The sequence below is a fragment of the Podarcis liolepis genome (assembly GCF_965112155.1).
Source record: "Podarcis liolepis genome assembly, chromosome: 11".
Classification (NCBI taxonomy): Eukaryota; Metazoa; Chordata; class Lepidosauria; order Squamata; family Lacertidae; genus Podarcis; species Podarcis liolepis.
This window is the reverse complement of record NC_139565.1, coordinates 49,264,569-49,285,734: the sequence shown is the minus strand read 5'-3', so window position 1 is coordinate 49,285,734 and position 21,166 is coordinate 49,264,569. Positions and strand designations below refer to the sequence as shown.

At 43.9% G+C, this 21,166-nt stretch overlaps 2 protein-coding genes across 8 annotated transcripts in view; one reads left to right on the top strand and one right to left on the bottom strand.

The window, feature by feature from the left end:
- The window catches only part of NPR3 (natriuretic peptide receptor 3), a 52,522-nt gene extending 31,457 nt beyond the window's left edge, over window positions 1-21,065 (bottom strand). Inside the window, exons 1-3 of one of the 2 annotated variants that reach the window (XM_083466091.1) lie at window positions 19,829-21,065; window positions 10,797-10,919; window positions 8,720-8,886 (exon numbers count right to left, since the gene is read on the bottom strand). In XM_083466091.1, coding sequence (XP_083322217.1) covers window positions 8,720-8,886; window positions 10,797-10,919; window positions 19,829-20,540 — 1,002 coding nt within the window. In that variant the 5' untranslated portion in view covers window positions 20,541-21,065. The remainder of the gene's footprint in view (window positions 1-8,719; window positions 8,887-10,796; window positions 10,920-19,828) is intronic. The other variant, XM_083466090.1, reaches the window with a different exon arrangement.
- The window catches only part of TARS1 (threonyl-tRNA synthetase 1), a 214,267-nt gene that overhangs the window by 145,987 nt on the left and 47,114 nt on the right, over window positions 1-21,166 (top strand). The window lies entirely within an intron of this gene.

The window sequence follows — 21,166 nt, the reverse complement described above, 5'->3', positions numbered from 1 at the left end:
TGAAGCTACTCAGAGGAGCTGGAGGCAGTGTGTGGCAGTGGTTCCACTCTTAACTATAGAGAGCAGCATTGGAAACTTTTTCTCAACCCCATGGCTATTAGGCTGTAAGGTTCCTCAGGGGTCTATTCTATCCCTTGTGCTATGAAACCACTGAAATCTGTCACCTGGAGATTTGTAGCACAATATCATTAGTATGCTGATGGCATGCAGCTCTACCTCCATGCCATATAAATCAGCAAAGGCTGTACCAGCTACTAGACAAGTGGGGCTGGAGCCGGTGGTGGGCTGGATGGGAGCCAATAAACCAAGGTTGAAAATGATTAAGAGGAAGGTGCTGTGGGTAGGCAGTTCTCATGTTAGGGAATTAGGCAGTCAGCCTGTTCTGGGGATGGTTGCACATCTGAAGGAGCAGGTGTGCAGTCTCCTTGATACCAATCTGTCACTAGAGGCTCAAATGGCTTCTGTGGCAAGGGATGCTTATGCTCCACTACAGCTGGCTAGTTCGCTGCAGCACTTCCATTTGGACTACTTCAATGCACTCTACATGGGGCTATGCTTGAAGATGGTCTGAAAGATGCAGTTGGTGCAGAATGTGGTTGCCAGGATAGTGACTGGGGCAGTACAGTTGGACCATTCATCAGTATCCCCGTGTGTCCTGTTTCAGACCAGGTCCCAGCTAGAGAGGGTCCACAAGGCCCACAAGCAGTCCAGGGACTGGACAAACAGCTAGCAATAAAGGCAAGGGCACAGGCCAAGGACAAGAGGCAGTACACAGCATGGCCACACAGATAGGTGTTCAGGCCAGGTGTGTAGCTGATGGAAATACAGCTCTTCTACCCAGGTACTTTTGAACTGGAGCTGCTGGAACCATACCAGGGTCCTGCTGAATTCTACCAGTTGTTATCAGAAAGAGGTCTCCTCATGGGGAGGACCTTGCCTCCGAATGAGTCTTTTCCTGAATTATGGCACTTCTTTTTATGGGGCAGGTTTCCACCTCTCATTTAAGGAACTGTTGTTCACGTGGGCTTGGGGACCATTCAACCTCAGCTTCTTGGACAACACTCCCTGCCTGTCTGGTTCAAAAGCCCTGACTCTGAGGTGCTTTTCAAATGTATTTTACATTGTTTTAAATCCTGTGTTGTTTTACATTATGATGTAAAGCTCTGGGCTTCTTCAGGGAAAATGTAAAGGTAAAAATCTAACCAACAACAGTATCTCAAAGAAACAAAAATCAAAACCAAATGTACAGTGGTGCCCCGCAAGACGAATGCCTCGCAAGATGGAAAACTCGCTAGACGAAAGGGTTTTCCATTTTTTGAGCTGCTTCGCAAGACGAATTTCCCCATGGGCTTGCTTTGCAAGACGAAAAACGAAAACGTCTTGCAAGTTTGTTTCCTTTTTCTTAACACCGTTAATACAGTTGCGACTTGACTTCGAGGAGCAACTCATAGAACGCGGTGTGGTAGCCTTTTTTGAGGTTTTTGAAGACTTTGGTGATTTTTGAAGCTTTTCCAAAACTTCTTTTAAACTTTTAAAACTTTTTGGGGGTTTTTTTGGATTTTGGGTTGGGGTGTTTGGAATTCAAGGACTTGGTGTTGGGGAGGGGTTTGCAAGAATCTGGAAGCTTGTGTGTTTTTTTCTGCATTTTTATGATTTTCTGTGACCATTGGGCCACTCTGCTGTTTTTTTAAAAAAAATTCTGGATTTGAATTTCTGTGTGGTGGGTGGCTGGGGGGACAGTTGAGGAGGGGGTTCTTCAGAAAGAAGCAAAGAGTGGAAGAGGAACCTTCTTTGAGTTGTCCCCCAGAGTCTTAGAAAAGGTACTGTACACTTTGTTGATTTTTAAATGTTTTTCTGTCATATTTAGAAACTTAATTTATTGTTCCTTCAATTTTTGAAATGCTCTTTACAGTATGTGTGACTTTAAAGAGCACTTAATAAACTCTTGTTGTACCAAATTTGGCTTTGTTTGGACTTTTTTTGACCATAGGAACGCATTAATTGAATTTCAATGCATTCCTATGGGGTTTCGTGCTTCGCAAGACAAAAAATTCGCTAGACGAAAAAACTCACGGAACGAATTAATTTCATCTTGCGAGGCACCACTGTATGTCATTTGATTCTGAAAAGGTTGTAGTTTCTGTTAACTAAGAAAAACAGAACCAGCTTCTGCCCTTGGTAAACTTGTACAGTGTCTTTTGGATAAGAAAACAAACAGTGGGGTACTTATATTTTGAAGAGAGCATGGCATTATTGAAGCTTCTATACATACACCCTATCTAATCCATGGATTAAAATCTCTTATGGGTGCCCTGTTATGTAAAGTTCAGTAATAGTAATCTAGAGGGAACCAGATTTATGCAGTTGCTTAAGATACTGTTCACCTTCCTCTACAAAACAATTGACTATTGAGAAGAAATTTCATATGCTCGGGGCCAGATTCTGTAAGCTTTAAGTATGCAGGGCATGCCAACTTGGGAACAAACTTTTGTGCTATAGATTTGTGCAGTTTTGGTGTTTACTTTTAACAATAGCTATCTCAGGGCTTAAAGGTGGAGTCATAAAATGACAGTTTGTAATTTTACCACCAGCTAAGGAATATGTGGGTGAGGCTACACTTGGCTCCTGCCTGTAATGCATCATGTTTCTGAATTAGTGAATTAGGCTGCAAACATAACCTCACATACCTGGGAGTAAGCTTCACTGAATTCAGTGGGACTTACGTCTGAGTAGGTATGCTTAGAATTGTAGCTTTATGTAAATTTCCAGGATCACAAGAGGAAAATAATGGAACCATATAATATATTAAGAAACTTCCATCAGAATCAGAAGACATCCTTTTTTCCTATCTCTATGGGATTTTAGAAAGGCTATATTACCACCTGTCAGGTAAATGGGAATAGGCAGGAGTCAGCAGAAGAACTGAATTACGGTCCAGTTTCAGGAGGCTTGCCTTTCATCTTTCCTCCTAGTTTGGCTTGTTGAGTCAATACAGTTCAAAGTTAAGGTGTATTTATGATGGCAGCTTACTACCATTGGAATTGTCCCCCCATTGCATGTTATTAGCAGTAGTTTGAGGTTACATTTTACTGTGTGATTTAAGAGAACATAATGCTATTTCCACTGTGTTGCTTAAAAGACTGCAGATGGCTCTCAAGAACTGTTAACAACTCTCTGTCCTTCTGAGCAGAGTTCCTATTCAAGGCCAAGGTTGTAATTTTTTGCACCAAGGCAGAATAAAAACTGTAAATCAACTCTTTATGCTTTTGTTAGCAGGACTTGAGATAACATACACACAATTATGAACAAATGCAGCAGCTCTCATTGACAATCTTTCCTATTACGCTGTTTTCAGAATGGGAAATCAAACACAAGTGTGCTTATTTATTGTGGTCACATGGTCACCTAATATTAAAGGACCCTGACAGAGCCGGGTGTTTCAGGTGAGAATACTGTCTAGAGTTAATATTTTTGGGGTTTCCCCATCAGGCACCAATTCAGGGCCTGTTCAGTTTTGCTTTTTAAAAAGCTATGCTTAAAAAATAAATAAATCCTACAGTACGTGATTAAATAATTCAAGTTTACATTAATATTACGCCATACTGATTTACTGCCTTGTTAATAGACTGGCAAGACAGCAATGGAAAGACAATGCAAGAGGATATCTGTATCACTTTAAGGACCCTGGAAACAGGTTATCAACTATATTTGCAGATGCGGTCTACCTTACAGTTGCTTTATACTAACACAGTGTTTCAGTTCTGAAAGAAGTACAGTTGAGAGAAACATCGTTACCTGTTCAGTGTTAAGATTTGCTCGCACAGGAAATTCCAGTTTGATGAGAGACTAACAATAATATATTGGCCAAGTGGCTGTAACTGAGGAAGACTGACTTCTATTTAGAAAGCTCTACTACTCTACTCAGAAAGGCATCCTTGGACTTTCTTGGAATTCAATATTCCGGACAGATTCATCTAACAGAGATCCTAAGCAGACTTACTTGCAACAAGTACATTTCACTGAAATCAGCTGCATCTGTTGGATATGAACCAAGATCTTCCCCCCAAATTGGCCTGACGTGCGCCTCCCAGACTAACTCATGAATCAGAACAAAGCATTTCTGCCACCAAGACTGTGTTCGAAATGGAACTGACAGGTGTGGCGGAAGATGGTTAACTGCAACAGTACACAGTTGTGGAGGCAGATATGCTTGGAGTGGTTACTTTGACTGTTTTTTGAAAATATAGCTCTTCAACCATTTTTCAAATATGCAAGTACAGTCATACCTCGGGTTGAAGTTGCTTCAGGTTGAGCGTTTTCGGGTTGCGCTCTGCAGCGACCCGGAAGTAACGGAACGCGTTACTTCCGGGTTTCACCATTCGTGCATGCGCAGATGCTCAATGACATCATGCGCATGCACAGAAGCGGCAAATCGCGCCCTGCAGAGACGCAGGTTGTGTTCTGCTCTGGATGTGAACGGGGCTCCGGAACAGATCCCGTTCACATCCAGAGGTACCACTGTATGTTGAATAAGATGCTCGTGTTTAAACACAAACTTTAATGTGTTTTTTAGTTTCAAAAATTCACTAATGCAATGTAAAGTACAGGATGGATTCAGTAACTAACACATGCAACGAAAACAGACTAAGAAGTAGACTGATCCAGCCATCTCTACCCTGGGACCCTAATGCTGCTATGGTATATTGTTATTCATATTTCCATGCCAACATCCTAATATAAATTTCCAGTACAGTTCTTGGGAGGTATGTAGATGGCCTTAAATTAGGTTTATTACTTGTGGAACTCCAAAGTGCAACATCCCTGTCTCCTCTCCCTTTTCAATGCTATGACTGAACTCCTAAGTTCTCTTAGGTTCACAACATATTCTTAAAGCACATTGACTCCCCCCCCAAATATTCCTGGGAACTGTAGTTTGTTTAGGGAGCTGGGGTTTGTTGTTTGGGGGGGGGGGACTACGGTTTGCATGATTATTTTAGGGTAAACCATGTGCTTAAAGTTTGCATTAAATGTATGGTGTCAATGTGACACCATACTGAGGTTGTTAACACCTGTAGCAGTTTAGCATTAAATGCTAGGAGGACAGCTACCATTCAAAGCAACATTTTCAGACATCTTAGCAAAATATAGCATTATACACCTCTCCTGAGTGGCCTATCATGTTCTCACACAGACCATGTTCTGTATGGCTCCCGGCCTGGGCGGTGGGGCGGGGCAGAAGCTCCCCCCCCCCTTTGGTTCAAAAAAGAAAAGAAACCTTCACAAGTCCTAAGAAGTTTAATTACAGTGAGGCTTTAAACCCAAATCTGTACAAAACAGATTTAAAGGTCTGCCGCTAAAAATGATTTGCATTTGGGGGGCATTAGAAATTACTAGATGTACTGTGTCCCATTAACCTTTTGTGGAGGGACATACAAAATGGATTTTAGTTCCAAATGATTGCTTCCACTATCTACAACTACAAGGAGTTGGTAGACTTTCAATGAGGGCTGTGCCACATCTGACACAGAACTTTTATTCCTAACAGAGCTCCATAGAGGGTGTTCTCATGGGGAAAAAGAAGGTGAAACAGCCGAGATTACAGTTCAGTGCCTCTGAACAGGCAAAACTCTGGTGGGGTGTTTTTTAAAAAAACAACAAAAACAAAATCCTCTGACACCCTGCCTGTCAAATGCTGCATTCAGCAGCTGCAGTATAAAGCCAGTGTAGAGAATGGAAATTGCTGTAGTGGAAAAGTCTTGCACTAATACCAATGGGCAACTGCCTGGATTTAACACGGAATATTTGAAATCACTTGCTGAAAGTGTCTCTGAAACATCTAAGAACACTTCAGTCAGTGACATACAATGGAATATTTATCAAGGAACTTGGCATTTCTTAAAAGGTTTATTTAAAAACTTTACATGTGTCCCCGTTGTTATGTTTCATTATGTCCCATGCCTAAAATCTTCACAAGATAAAACACTTTGGGGGTTTTCAGCAAGTAATTTCTCCCCTACAGGAAAGGGTGGTATCTAACTGGTGCCCTGTGCTGACAGAAGGCATCTGCAAGTGGACAGACAGGGGGGCAATTTTGTGCTATTTCCTCTCCCCCCCCCAATATAATCCACCCTGCGGGTCTTAGGGGGCAGATTTTAAGGGACTGCAGGGGCAAAGCAGAAAATTCCCTCCCTCCCTTTGAATGCATTCCGTGAGCAGAGGGGCACCAATTGGATGCCACCCGAACAGTATACATTTCATTTTACTTTTAATGTTAAGGAAAATTGCAACAAAGTTATAATTTAAAAGCAGAAAACGGATGTTACTGCTAATTGTTTTGGGCTGACCATTTTTAATCTCTAACCTGGAATTATCTTCCTCTTAATCACATTGCACTATCTACAAACAGCTGTTACTTACACTCTAGGAACCTAATCATTATTCATCTCCTGTAAAGATAGGCCTCACCCATGGATGGAGAACAACATTTTTTGCTCAAGCGCTGTTCATAACTGAAGCTGCAAAGGAGCTCTGCCATAGCAGCAGGCAGGATAGCCAGGAAAGTACTTACAGCAATAGCCACAGGTGGGCCGCAGAGCCAAGCGGGCAAGCATAATTGCCTAGAGATTTTTTAAAAAAATTAAATGACTTATAAATGGAATAAAATAAATGAATAAAAGAGAAATGTTTGGTGTCAGAACCTGGGACAGCGATTGTGGGAGATGGAGCCAAGCGAAGGCAAATGATCAGTGCCAAGGACAGGTAATCCAGTATATTACCCCAGTACTGACCTGAACTCTCATGAGGGCAAATATAACTAGGCAGGGCGGTTTGTGCCATAGGCCCCACATCCCTGGAGGAAATCAGTACTCAAAGAGATGCTTTGTTTTTGCAACCTGCCTTTGACTGAAGTGGTATTTTCTGCTGCCTCAGGGACTGGCATGCCGTGTGTGTGTGTGTGTGTGTGCGCGCGCAGCAGAATGCAAAGAGCTGAGATAAGTTCTGGGGTGGAGTCTTTGGTATCAAGTGATACAGGCAGGAAACCATGATTGGGAGCCAGAGGATAAAAGAAGCAAAGTCCCTGGGGATTAGGGACAGACTGCTGTCCTTCTCTTCATCTCAGGAAGTCTCCACCAGAAGAACTGCCTCAGTGGCTGCTTCCTGAAATGTTCCAGATACAAGGTCTTCCTTGGGTTTGTTATTATTATTTAGTTAATTAAATTTATATACCACCCTTTATCTGAGGATCACAGGGCGGTTTACAGTATAAACCTCCTCTGTTATGTCCTCCCCTGATGCAGCACTAACTGTCTCTGTCTGGATTGTAATGGTTCTAGGGGTTGCTTGTGTGTAAATCAACACCACCCTTGGCTGGTTGCCTGAGTGAACCCTTTCTGTCTGGACAGCCACGCGCCCGTGGCTGTCTCAATCGCTGGCAGAATCCGTTAGTGGGCATTTCTTGAACTTCTTCCAGCAAAGAAGCTCTTTGACGCCTAGTCTACGCCTACTTTCCCTGCGCAGAAGCCTTCTGCGCAGGGAGGGTGTGGGCATCGGAGGACCCGTGCTCTCCCCGCTGGTCCCCGGCGAGGAGTCTTGGAGCCACCTCGCCGATTCCCCCATCTGCCCCCCTTCTCCACTGGTGTTACGCTGATTTCCTTCCCCAGAAGATGTGCTGCTTCTCTCCCTCCCGGGACGCTCTCCGGAATCCCTCTGGAGCCCCCCCTCTCCCTCTGGCTCCGATGGCAGTTCCCTGACATGGATCCAAGACCATGACAGCAGTATTAGATACTCCAATACTGATATTTCTGGGTTCAGAATAGTTGTGAGTGCAAAACAGCTCTTTTCAGAATATTTTGATAAACTGGAAGATGTTTCTGTAACACAATTAAGGAAGTAAAATGCAAATCTCACAAGCTGCATCTGAGAAACCTTGTTCCTCCCCCTTCACTTTTGATAGGTTCCACATTTTCCCAGTGTACCTTTGCATGAGCAGACATAAATGCATCTAAAATGCACCTTAACTAATATAAAGAGAGTGAGAGAAAGAGATGCAGAGATCATCAAGAAGAAAAATGTTACAATGGCAAAACAAGACTTCTCAGATTTGGTCTGAGAGCCTGTTCAAGTCAAGTTCATTCAGGTACTTTGCAATAGAACCCAGCTACAACTACAGAGAAAGGAGTGAGAAAAGGTCTCAAGTGGAGGAAAGGATTCATGGCATGGTTTATGTTCCCCAGTATCATCCATCAACACAAGTGGGAAGGAATGCAGTTTGTTGATTGACTGCAATAAATTATTTGATAAGGTGAGGACAGGACAAGGAGCTAGAGGATAACTCGGTTCTCTGCTGGAATGGCTTTTGAGATAACTCAGGGAAACCTGGAGCTAAATGGAAAACTAGGGAAGTCCTGACACAGAAAAACAGTAAGGGTTACAGAACCAGTTTCTTCACCACATCATCCCTTAAAAGCCTCATGATGAGCAAGACAGATGAAGATGAAAGGAACTCTGTTCCAGATGACTCTGAACAAACAGAAAGAGCAATTTTCACTTGCAAGTGGGGTTGCTTTTTTAAAGGCTACCAGGAAAAGTGTTCTGAAAAAGTAGCTGAACACTCCGACAATTTGGTCCAATTCAGAAAAGGCCACTTTGTCACCTCTGATTTAATTAGGAGGGTGTTTTTATGATGCCAAAAGCTCTAGCCTCATAATCGGGCACTTACGTAATCATCATCATGGATTCCTTGTTTCTGTACAGAACTTTTCACCTCCATGGCAAACTTCTCAAATTCAGGTTTCACTGTCCTCAGTAGTGTGACTGTCTGGAGGGATGAGTACGCCTGCTTTGCTTCAAGGTCGTATTTGTCTCCTCTCTTCCATGAGCCATTACCTAAGGGAGAAATAAAAATATTTACAATTCCAAGCCAGTTACCATAAAGAGCTCGTTTTCCCCCTTTCCTCCTGCTGTATTCCCCATGTGTTGCTGGGGGTAGCCAGAGATTTTAAGGATGTTGTCCTGCTAACAAAGGCGCTCAATCCACCAAACTTAAACACTTTTAAATCACACTTATTACCTATGAGAGCATCAAACACATGATCAAATCTCTCCCATTGAAATTAAATGTGAATGGATTGTACCCTACATGCTTCATTAATGCAGTTTTTTAAAAAAACAAAAGGCTACACACTGTACTGCAGAAAAAGGAAGCATGCTGTTTTCAAGGGTGAGATGTGTGGCAAAAGTCTGACATTCTTTACAGGAAGTTCAGGACAAAAATGAAATGAAAACAAGCATAGCTCTTGGGACCTAAGAAAGGGAAACAAAGAAACATTTCCCTTTTTTGGGGGGGGTCCCAAGAGGTATGCTTGTTTTTATTTCATTTTTTCAGCAATAACATTGTGCACTGGCAATACAGACAACAGAGTGCCACAACACACCTGCTATAATCTCCCTGGAAACCTAATTTTTACAACTGGAAATTTACACTAATGAATAAGAAAAAAGAATCAAAAAGAATTTAAGAGCGGAAAAGAGAAAAGAAAAATATGTCTAGAGGGGTGAGGTGGGTCGGGAGTGTGTCTGCTTATTGTGGTGGTTATATTTAGCAATTTGGGATGATTGTGTCTTTAAAAAAAAAAATTCTTGTTGCTCTTGTAATATAAGCCACCTTGAGGCTTTGCTGCTTCGTGATGAATTGAGCAAATAATCCACATCATTCCTCTACCTCCAGTCTAGTAGGATTCTATGAGGATGTTTGGATGAGCGTACCTTTGATTAATCAGTTGAGAAATGAATGAACCCCTCAGTGTAAATCAGCAAACAAACCAGGACACATTCAGCTAACCATAGTTTCCTTATTTGAAATGGAAAACTATGGTTAAACAGCTCCAGAACAAGCCAGGCCTTTGAAATCACAGACTTGTAGAATGGGAAGTAATCTTTGAGGTCATGAAGATCAACCTCATGCTCATTATCTTGCCTGAGCAGCAAGAGGCTGCAGCAACATGTATGGATCAAACTTCCCATGTGATAATGTGGTTGTCCGATGGGGACACATGTTCAAATTGACACTGGCTTGGCATATGAAACATACTGGTGGTTCCAGACAAGTTACTGACTCTCAACATAAGCTATCTCACAGGACTCAAATCCAGCTCTGAACTTCTTGAGGGCAGAGGGGAAAACAAATTTAAAAATAAATAAAGGCTATCAGTTTTTCATACATTTCACAGAATCATAGAACTGTAGAGTTGGAACGTACCCAAAGGCCATCTAATCCAACCCTTGCAATGCAGGAATCTCAACTAAAGCATCCATGACAGATGACCATCCAACCTCTGCTTAAAGACCTCCAATGAAAGAGTCCATTGCGTTTCAAGAGAGTCCATTCCACTGTTGAACAGAAAGTTCAACTGTCAGAAAATTCCTCCTGGTGATTAGTGGGAATCTCCTTTCTTGCAACTTGAATTCATTGGTTTGGGTCCTAACCTCTGGAGCAGGAGAAATCAAGCTTGCTTCATCTTCCACATGACAGCCCTTGAGATATTTGAAGATGGCTATCATATCTCCTCCCAGTCTTAGCTCTTTTTTGCGTCACCAATTTCTCTTATACACTGAACTTTTAAAACCTTGCCCCCCCTTTCTAATTTCATAATCCAAGCGGATACTAATAAGTGTTAGAAGAGACAATGCTATGTGGCATATTTTAAGACTTACAAACTTAAAGACTAAAGTGATCTTTAAAATGTTGCTTTGTTTATAAAAGCCTTGAACCCACCAGAGGAAAGAAACCACATTACCATATGATGAACTGTTGAAGAGTTCAATACTGAAGAAAGCATAGTCTCCATTGGTCATTCCTTGCCGATGTGCAGCCAACATGATGTTCCTTATTGCGTCACTGCTGGCACACATAATCACAACTGGTGAAGAGAAATGGAAAACACAGATAAGAAACTGTTCCTCAAACTACTGGAAACAGATTGTCAAATTTATGTACAGCTGGAGATAAGGACATAAAATGCCTTCCAGTTGCTTTTCAAAATCTTGGATATAACAGCCAGCAACAAGGCTAGGGGTTTCAAAGGAAAATATAGCAACCAGTTTCACTGTCACTCTGCAGAAGCCCAGCTCCTAATTCTGCTAGGCTTATTTGAAATACCACCCGCGATGGCCTATTATTGTCAGGCTTTCATTGACATAATGTTTGTGGGGGTTTTAAACATCAATGTCATCACCCACATTTTAAATATTTCATGCAATGGCATATTTTTTATTTATTGGAGGGAAGACTTAAATAGTTGGAACATTTAACAATACATAGTTAGGGGACGATCCAATTAAAGTTAAGCATTTTAAAATACCATTATAAGTACTGTATTTTTCGCTCTATAACACGCACCCGACCATAACACGCACATAGTTTTTAGAGGAGGAAAACAAGAAAAAAAATATTCTAAATGAAACAGTGGATGTATGATTTTTGTGGTTCATGCTGTGGCCATGGACATGTGATCTGACGGTGAGTTTGGGGTAGCCCAATGCAAAAATCCTGAGGATCCATGTGGATCCGTGCTCTGTAACCACGTTTTAAGTGGGGAGGGAAGGAAAAGCACTCAAGGGACAAGGAACACGCGTGGGGTGGGTGGAGAAGGATACTGTTAATAATGCAGAAGAGGGGTATAAGAGGAGAAGGCTCCTCTCCTCTCCCGCTTTGCTCCTTTTAAGCAAGCAGGCTCTCTGTCCCCCTCTCCTCCCCACTCAGCGGCTCTTCTCCCGCTTTGCTGTTTCAAAGCAAGCCACGGAGGAGGGAAGGAAGGGGAACCATGGATCCTCTGCTCACGACTGCAGCAGATCCCCCTGCCATCCGTAGGCATTCCCTCCATAACACGCACAGACATTTCCCCTTACTTTCTAGGAGGAAAAAAGTGAGTGTTATGGTGCAAAAAATGTTAGGATATTTCCTGGAAAGCATTTGAAAATACTTCACGTTGGCTGGATCATACCCATGATGTTTAGTAATGTGCAGAAAAGGAGGAGTGCTGTGTTTCTTAAGACTTAGGGTGGTAGTCAACTACGATTTACTCAGAGTAGACCCTCTGAAATTAGTGGACATAACTTAGTCATGCTCATTAATTTCAATGACTAAAAGGTAGTTGTGTACTCTTTCCTGGGCATTGTGAACTAGGCATTCCTAGATCATAGTAATGCTACAACCTTCTCCTTTAATCCAGCACTTTCCAGCTTGGTTCCTTCCAGATGTTTTGGAAAACATAGCACTTGGCTGGGGCTGATGGCACTTGTAGTCTGACAGGCACCAGGCTGGGGAAGGCTGCTTTAATCTGAATAACTAAGATCAGTGATAACAAATCCCGTCATTCTGTAGAATGATTGAGTTACAGAAATTAAATTGCTAAAACTTCACCAGATCTAAATCAAGAGAACTGGAACATCTTCAAAAACCTGTGACATGGTAAGAAAAGTATTTTAGATTGTGTGAGAAAACCTGTCTGCTTTCGCCAGACGCTTTAAACCTAAAACAAAGATCACAACTGAAATCTTATCTGTGCTGAACCTAAAACCTAAAATGGCTACACGTGGAAAAGAACTGCCAAATTAATTAATGAAAATTGGCTTCATGATTTATACTTTGATTAAGTGAGTCTCTGCATTGACAGAATCACTAATCAGGGCAGTCAGTCTGCAGCAATGGCCATTGCTGAGTTGGGCAAGCAGAAGGCTGCTCATCAACAAAGAGGCAGACAAGGCAAGGCATAGAGGCAAAGAGGAAGCAAATGATGTGCTCATGGACCAGAAGGAATTTACAGGCCTCCTGCTAGCAGTAAGTAATGATAGGGAATCTATGGCACTCCAGATAATGTTGGACTACAACTCCGATCATATCTGACCAGTGGCTTGATGCTTTATAGGGCTGATGGGAACTGGATTCCAGCACCATCTAGAGCACCACAGGCTCTGGTGCAGAAGGCAAACTGCTCAGATTGAGGGGCAGTCTGAAGCCTCACAGGACAAAGTGAAACTCCACAGGTGCACTGTGTTTGCTAATAACTGCCGAGTCAATAGATGCAGTATCTCAATTTGGAAAGATGCATTGGCCACAACAGTCGAAAATGGCTTTGTAGGTCATCTAGTCCAATCTCCTGCTTGGTGCAGGCCTGTAGTTTAATCTCCTAACAAGCTGCCAGCTTCAGATGCACACATACAACTTATACAAGCAAAATCCAGCGCATGCATGGACCACTTTCTAGCTACAAACAAGTTTTGCTGGATTTCCTTCAAAAATACCCACTCAGTTCTAACCTATATATATTTAATCTGCCATTAAGTAAGCAGAATCAAAGTTATTCCTCAAGTATCAATTAGCAAGATTGACTAAAAGCACGGAAGAATTCAAGTATTGATAAATCATGCACAACAAACCACAGAAGAGCTAATGATATCAACTATCCACCATCACTGCAATTACATGTTCTCAGCTGATTAAAGTCATTATGTTATAGGTAGAGAGTGTATAGGACTATTTATTTTTGGTCATTTATAGAAGACCCCGATAACAAGGACACCCTGTGAGAAAGGCCCCAGTCACCATCCTCCAGTGTCTTGTGACTGGCATGTCCTGTTACCACAGTCACAGGTCCAGACTCATGCCCCTATTTTGCCTTTGGGTTGGTAACTAGGGGCCTTTTCAGGGAGCAGCACTGGGCCCAATATCGGCCAGTTGCTGATCCTTAACATGGGATTTGCCTGCTGCTTCACCCCGTTGGGAGTTTTAATTGTGGTTGTTTGTTGGTTTTAATATGCTGTGGGTAGTCTACAGAAAAAAGCTGCACCAGCAGCGTAAAAGTATAGCTAATAATGTATAAATATGACTTGTAAAGCTTAGTCTTATATTCAAGACAATATTGTATAATAAAAGATACTGCTTGTCTATTTCTTAAAGGTAAAGGTAAAGGGACCCCTGACCATTAGGTCCAGTCGCGGACGACTCTGGGGTTGCGGCACTCATCTCGCTTTGTTGGCCAAGGGAGCCGGCGTACAGCTTCTGGGTCATGTGGCCAGCAGGACTAAGCCGCTTCTGGCAAACCAGAGCAGCGCACGGAAACGCCATTTACCTTCCCGCCGGAGCAGTACCTATTTATCTACTTGCACTTTGACGTGCTTTTAAACTGCTAGGTTGGCAGGAGCAGGGACCGAGCATCGGGAGCTCACCCCATCATGGGGATTCAAACCGTCGACCTTCTGATCGGCAAGTCCTAGGCTCTGTGGTTTAACCCACAGCACCACCCGTGTCCCTATTTCTTACTGACATATAAATGAAATAGTAAATGTGTAATTAACTGAGGCTCAGTCTACACATGACAGCAGATTATTTCTGTAAACTGCAGTGTCTGCCCCAAAACATATACAGTGCATAGTGGGAGTAAAGGTCCTATTTTTAAAGCAAAGGGGCATGTGGTGGTCCTAGTGGGGCACTAATCGTTTCCCCATATGTGGTTAATCTTCCTTCAGTCTGTCTCTCCGGCTTTTCTCCAATATCAGAAATGAACTGGGGGAGGGGTGAGCACTTGGGGCCGGGAGATGCCATGATAGGGGTGCAGAACAGCCTACTGTACAAAGAAAAGAGACATATTTACCCACCATTAACATATGGCTCCTGGAAGGCTGCCCAAGAGGTCATGTAATGCCATCAGGGTGAAAAAGGTTCCCCCACCCCTGGAGGATGGAGAAGTAAGCAGCAGTCACATGGAAGGTTTTGTTCCCTTCATTTGTTCAGACTAAAAACCAACCCACATTTCAGTCCTTGTAACTGACTGGGGAAGACCCAGATTTGACACAGTGTATCCCCCAATACATACAGCTCAAGCCCTGGATTTTGCAATTAATTGTATCCACCATTTCCCACCCAAAATGTATATCACTAAAGATCACACTAAGAAATGATTATTAAATCTATTTATTGTATCTAAGTTTTCAACAGCAAGAACAACAACAAAATGTTTTCCAAGCTGTTTGTCTCCCAGTTGCTTGATTTTCTAAATTGATGAGCGTATTGCTGAACAAATGTGAGAGTCAGGAATCCATGTGCTCCCCTGATGGTTCCTTCCACAAAATGCCTTTGTTATTTATGCAATACTCAACGGGATCTCTCCAAGGTTGAGGGGGAAGAGACTCTATATTCAGCATGGCCAAAAGAAAACATCTCTCACACTCCTAACATAGGCAGAGTCACTATAAAAGAATGAAAGGTTAAGCATCAGATTTGTTGCTGTCCATCCAACATTTCCTTTTGGGTACGCTCATGGGGTTTTTGCATTCTTAAAATGAAAGACCTTGAAAAAGAGGCTGATTGCTAAGGAACTATTATTATATAGTACAACAACAACAGGGGATGCTTAAATCAAACAGGAGGGGTCCTTGGCTTGAATAAAAAGTTGAATTTATTCACTTTCCACAAAATACGATGGCTCAGTTTGCATGTAACGGTAAGCTATAGTTAATGGTTTACTGTAAATATTCCTTTCTGGGCTGTTATGACTAATCTCTGCTCACACATGCAGGAAACAAACCATAATCCCTAGCTGAGAGTTATGTCTGATCCAGGGATTGAACTACAATGTGCAAACATGGCTCTTGTCTGATGGTAAAACTAGAAATGTGCTGGGAATTCCTTTTTGCTCTTGATATACAAGGCAGAGGTGGGTTGACATTTGCAGGAGCTACAAGAGGGAATTGGAAGAGGTGCTTAACCCTGCCCTGACCTCACTCTGCAACTTCCTGTTGTGTCTGCTTTCCCCCACTTCCTAGGAAAGCATGTCTTGGATGTCCTGCTTGGGGTAGAGATGATAAGAATAAAGCTGGAAGGAGCAGGGAAAAGTTAAACAGCCCCACTGCTCCACATCTCCCACTTCTCTACTGTATATGCCCCTCTCTCATGTTTGGACATCAAACACACAGCTGAAAATCCCATGTTTACTCTCAAATGTTTAGTTCCACCTTGAGCTAGCAATTTACAGTACACAGTACAGTACAGTATTTTAAAATACCATAAGAAAGAAGACAATTTGTCTATTATAAGTAGACTTTGAAAGAAGTAACCCTAGTCACTGTCATATGAAGCAAGCCAATACCAGCTTTATAATCCAATGCAAGTGTCAGTCTGCCCCAATAAAGTATGTGCGAAGGTTTATAATTACGTAATCAAGAAGCCATTTGAACAAGATTCTAATGCAGACATAGCCCCTGCTTAGTCTATCTGCACAAGTGGAAAGCTTTCATACAGACACTTGGGATTTTTTGTGGTGTGCTAGTGAGGCAGAGAAACATTTCAACAGCCCTTGACATCTCTATTCCATAGCCTACTCCACTCCCCAAATGTTACAAGAGGCTGTTTTATCTCAATTTATCTGCATCCTGCACCTGCAAGCTGATTTTTCTAGAATGACAATGCAGCAAACTTCTTTCTGCTGTACAACAGCATAAAGTTACAATATGTAAATGTTCAACTGTTGCTTCAGAAGAAACACACATTTATAAATGAGAAGAGAGATGTGGACACGATCAGGAATAACTATGAGCCAGGGCATTTTTAATACATATCCCAAGGCAGTTCGGAAGTCAGGCTTTGTGGTGTCTCTTGTGTAACAGATGACAAGCAAATGCAATGAACAACCCAGAGGTATCAATCTGAAGTTTCGGTGGAGTATATCTCAATCCCCATTCATTGTAATTCTGACTCCTGTGCTTCCTGCTACCCCTGCTGAACTCAAGAAGTCCAAAAGCCAACAGGGTATGACCTACCAGAGAACAACTTCCTACTCTGAATAAAAACAGGAAACACCTCAGAAGATTAGACTCTGCTGCTATTGAGAGTAGTTGGCCTGAAAGCTCCAAACAAGAACTATTTGTAACTGACAGAAAAACAATAAAGAGAAGCACAGAAAATGTTATATCTTTAATACAATGTATTCTCCAAAATTGTATAACCTGCCCATATAGATTCTACATAGGCAGGTAATGAAATGTTGGATGAGTCAGCTTTTGAAGGAAATGCAAGGGGAAATCCTGGCCCAGTTCCTTCACTGGCAAATCTAAACAAAGAAACAGAAAATGGAAATGAGAGAGGCTGGCATAGACAGGAACATTACTTTTGAGAAAGTTGCACAGGAAGTCAGGAAACAGAACTCTGGCGTTAACTCATTCTTGCTATATTATCTGGGGCATTCTTCTGACAGGATTGGCTTTCCTATTTTATTTTTTCATAAAAGGCATGCTGAAACGTATAACCTCAAGTTTATTCCCTTCTCCCCTGACCTTACATTCCCAAGACAATGACTGCTTCTACAGTCATGTGCTTCTCACAACAACTGCTTGGGTCACAATTCTTAGCAATCACACCATGCAATCACACCATGCCTGTCACACACAGTCCAGGTGCTATTAGCTGGAACTACAAGCACACATGCATACATGTTTTAGAAAGCCTTAATAAGCTTTGCGAATACAAATCACAATAAGGCTACTCAAATGAGCATTGGGTCATGCTGCATCCAGGGGGTTCCTGTTTTCTCCATTTGAATACAGCCCACACTCAATCAAACTTACTGTGCTAGGATCATATGAAGTGCTCCACATCAACAAAAATGCAATCCTTTCTAAATGATCCCTTCCAAGCAATTCCTGCTCAACTGCTTTCACAAACAGGACAGGAGAAAATGACCTAGTAGAAAACCAAACTCTGAAGGAGATTCAATCTTTCAAGAGCCTTGTATACCTACATTAACTGGGCAGAGGTGAGAACTGAACGTCCTCATTACCTCAAACTCAAAAGCTAAGGCACTGTACCAGATCTATGTATGCATATATCTGTACAAAATAATCCAGGAAAGTCTGCAGCACACTCAGACTCTACAATCCAGCTGCACCCATGATTTCCACTGTTCATATCTGACTCAGTCATTCACAGAGTGGGTGGAAAGGCATTCTTATTTCATACCACTTTCCATTATGTATGGACACAAGAGAAAGTGTGTAGCAAATCCCCTAACAGCATATGAAAAGCCGCAAAATATTTGAGTTTCAGCCAACTACGGCAAACTGAAGAGTAGGTCCTCTGGACTAATTTTAGTCTATTGATTTCAGTAGGTCTAATCTGACCTAGTTGGGTACAACCCTTTTGTTTTTAACTTGTTGTAAGGGTTTGTTGTTGTTGTTGGCCTTTGCCCTGGAAGGAGGGGATATACATTTATTACATAAATAAGACCAGATCTAAGAATACTTGTGTGGAGGAAAGAGTGAGGAGTTGGGTTATGTGTCAGTCCATTCAGAAGATGCCTTGTTTAAACAAATCCTTGATGTCCATTGTTTATTCCTATCCATTCCTGATCCACCAATAACAGCCTGCAAGATCCCCTATTGATCATCTGCCAATGTGCCTGCTTAGGAAATCCCATTTTCCCAGTGCATCTATTGCTATAAGAGGTGCTAGGCATACTGTACTTTCCAGAATGTTATGAACACCTACTGGATAGTGCTTGTGGCATCATTGATGATAATACATTCTTTTTGTGTCTTCATCATTTCTGAATAGTTTTTAAAACGGTTATTTAATACTAGCCTTTAATTGTTTTACACTGTGTATGTTTTCAGAGGTTGAGTGTTCGCATGTGTACCAATGCTGTCCTAGCAATCATGCTGCCCTTCAATATGGAAAAAGCTAGTGAACAACTGCATAGTTATCACCTCTGCCATAATTTCCACGAACTCTTTGCCATTTTAACATATAGTTCTGCAGCAGTTGAGCACACAGGCCCCAAATGTATATTTTTGTGTGGTCCCAAGCTCAATACAAGTCAATTGACAAGTTTTAATAGATTTGAATGCTGTTGTTAACTTTAATATATGCAAAGGAGAGGAGAGGTTCCCCATTGATGGCAACCCTGGGAAAAGGAACAATAAAGCTGTAGCAGGGAGTGTAATGGAAAGAGTAGCTGAATCCTCCCAGGAACTGGGTGTATTTGTCTGGAATGTGGTAGACCTCAATTCAAGTTACATCCCTGGTCTACGCAGATTGCTCCCTGTTGGCCTCTGTTTCCCTTCTGTAAAATGGGAATAAGGGTAGCCTACATCAGAGGGCCATTATGAAGATAGGTCAAACTGAACCCGGGACAAAGCAGCCTGCCAATAAAATGATAACCTCTTTACTGAGCATGCATTCCGATTTTGTTTGCAGAGAGGTGTGATAACTGTCTCAAAACAAGTGCTAGCCAGTTTCCAGTGCCTTTCCCCTTCACTTTCCATATCGCAAAAAGCTGGCTCTCTGGGGAAAACGTGTTTGTTACGCAGGCCCTCCCAACAATAATCGGGAGACCTAAATGTGTCTGTGACTGAATCCCACTCTGAAACGGCGATAGTCTGGATGCGCTCCCCTGCCCCATTTTTTTTAAAGTGACTATAGCTCTAAGCTGGAAATAGTTGAAGAGGTGCTGCCAGACTGAGATGCCGAATAACGCAAAGGCGTTATTTGAATGCATCCCAACATGCTAGCGCGCATCGCGGGGCGCAGATTCTCCGGGAGAGCGGCTGCCTCGGGCCAAGCCTCCGCTTTGCCCTAGGTGGTTGCGCCAAGCAGTGCGTAAAGAGGAGCGTGGCAGGATCCTTCCCGAGGGCCCTGGGACGCCCCTCCGGAGTTGCGCGCTGCTCCTTGCGCACTCTCCTCCAGGCGTTGCGCTCACCCACCCCCAGCCGGAGGAGCCTCGTTGGGCTCCGGGTAAGGGCAGCTCCCTCCGGAGGTCGCTCCCGCGCGCATCCTCACCTTTCTCGCCGCCCTGGATGGCGCGCACCACGTCCTCGGCGTACTTGGCGCTCTCGTCGAAGGCGAAGTCGTCCAGGTGGAAGCCGGCGTCGCGGAAGACCACATGGACGCCCTCGGCGGCGAAGAAGCAGCTGCGCTGCTCCTTGTCTTCGTGGTAGACCAGCAGCACCCGGTTCCAGTTGTGGTGGCGGAAGAGCGCCAGGAACATCTCGCCCATCTTGGCGTAGCCCGGCGACACCCGGGTCAGGTGCGAGTACTCGCCCGTCTTGGTGCCGAAGCCCGCGGCCAAGGCGCCGGCCGAGATCATGGGCAGGTTCCAGTGCGAGGCCAGGCGCGCCACGGGCGCGGCCGCGTACTCGCACACGGGGCCCAGCAGCAGGTCCGGCCACTGGCCGCTCAAGGCCACCATGTCCACCAGGCTGAACAACGCCCCGTTGCCGCAATCCGAGTCGTTGTAGAAGAGCCGGAACTTGTAGCCCGCCGGCAGGAGCGTCCCGTTCGCCTCCAGGCGCCGCACCGCGTACTCGACGGCCGGCTTGACCCGCGCCAGGGAAAACAGGTACGCGTTGTCCTTGGGGAGAAGCACTAGCACCCGCAGCGCTTTCTCCTCCGCCTCCTCCACGCCCGGGCGGCTGCTGCTGCTGCCGCTGGCGAGGAGCAGCCAAGCCATCAGGCTGCAAGAAAAGCAGCCGAGGAAGAAAAAGGACGGCATGGTTGCGACGCAAAAGGAAAAATAACTCGGAGAGGGGTGGGAAAGCACTCCTGAATGCACGGGAACTACGTACCCAAAGATGCGAGAAGAGCGCGCGCCAGTTGGGAAAAAAACCCCAAGCAAACCCTGCAAAGTTTGTATGGATCCAACAACAAGGAGCGCCTCGTCTTTTCTCTCTCTCTCTCCCCCTCTCGTCTTGATGCCTAGCAGGGAATGTGTTGCTTTTTCTTTTTTAAAAAAGGGGGGATGTTTTGCAACTCAACTACAACTCTCCCGCGACTTATCCCTGATGCTGCGATGGTGGCGGGGGTGCCAAGAGCATCTCCTTCTCCTTCTTCTCCCCTTTCTTCTTCCTCCTCCCCCTCCTCTCCCGTCCCCCGTCTCTCTGCCTCCTGAGTGATCTCGGTGGACCTCCGTTGCTCCTCCTGGTCTCATAGCCTCTGTTTAAATAGGGTGGCAGCAGCCCGCGCGCCTGGTCGCCACACACATGGCGCGGCGAGGCCGGGTTTGAGCTGGAGGTGGGGGGGGGGTGCGTGGGAGGAGACCGCCATTGACGCCCCTTGCCTGCCGGTGGCCCCGCCCCTGCTCTGCCCCGCCCCCCCTTGGCCGCAGCGCGCGCCTCCGGA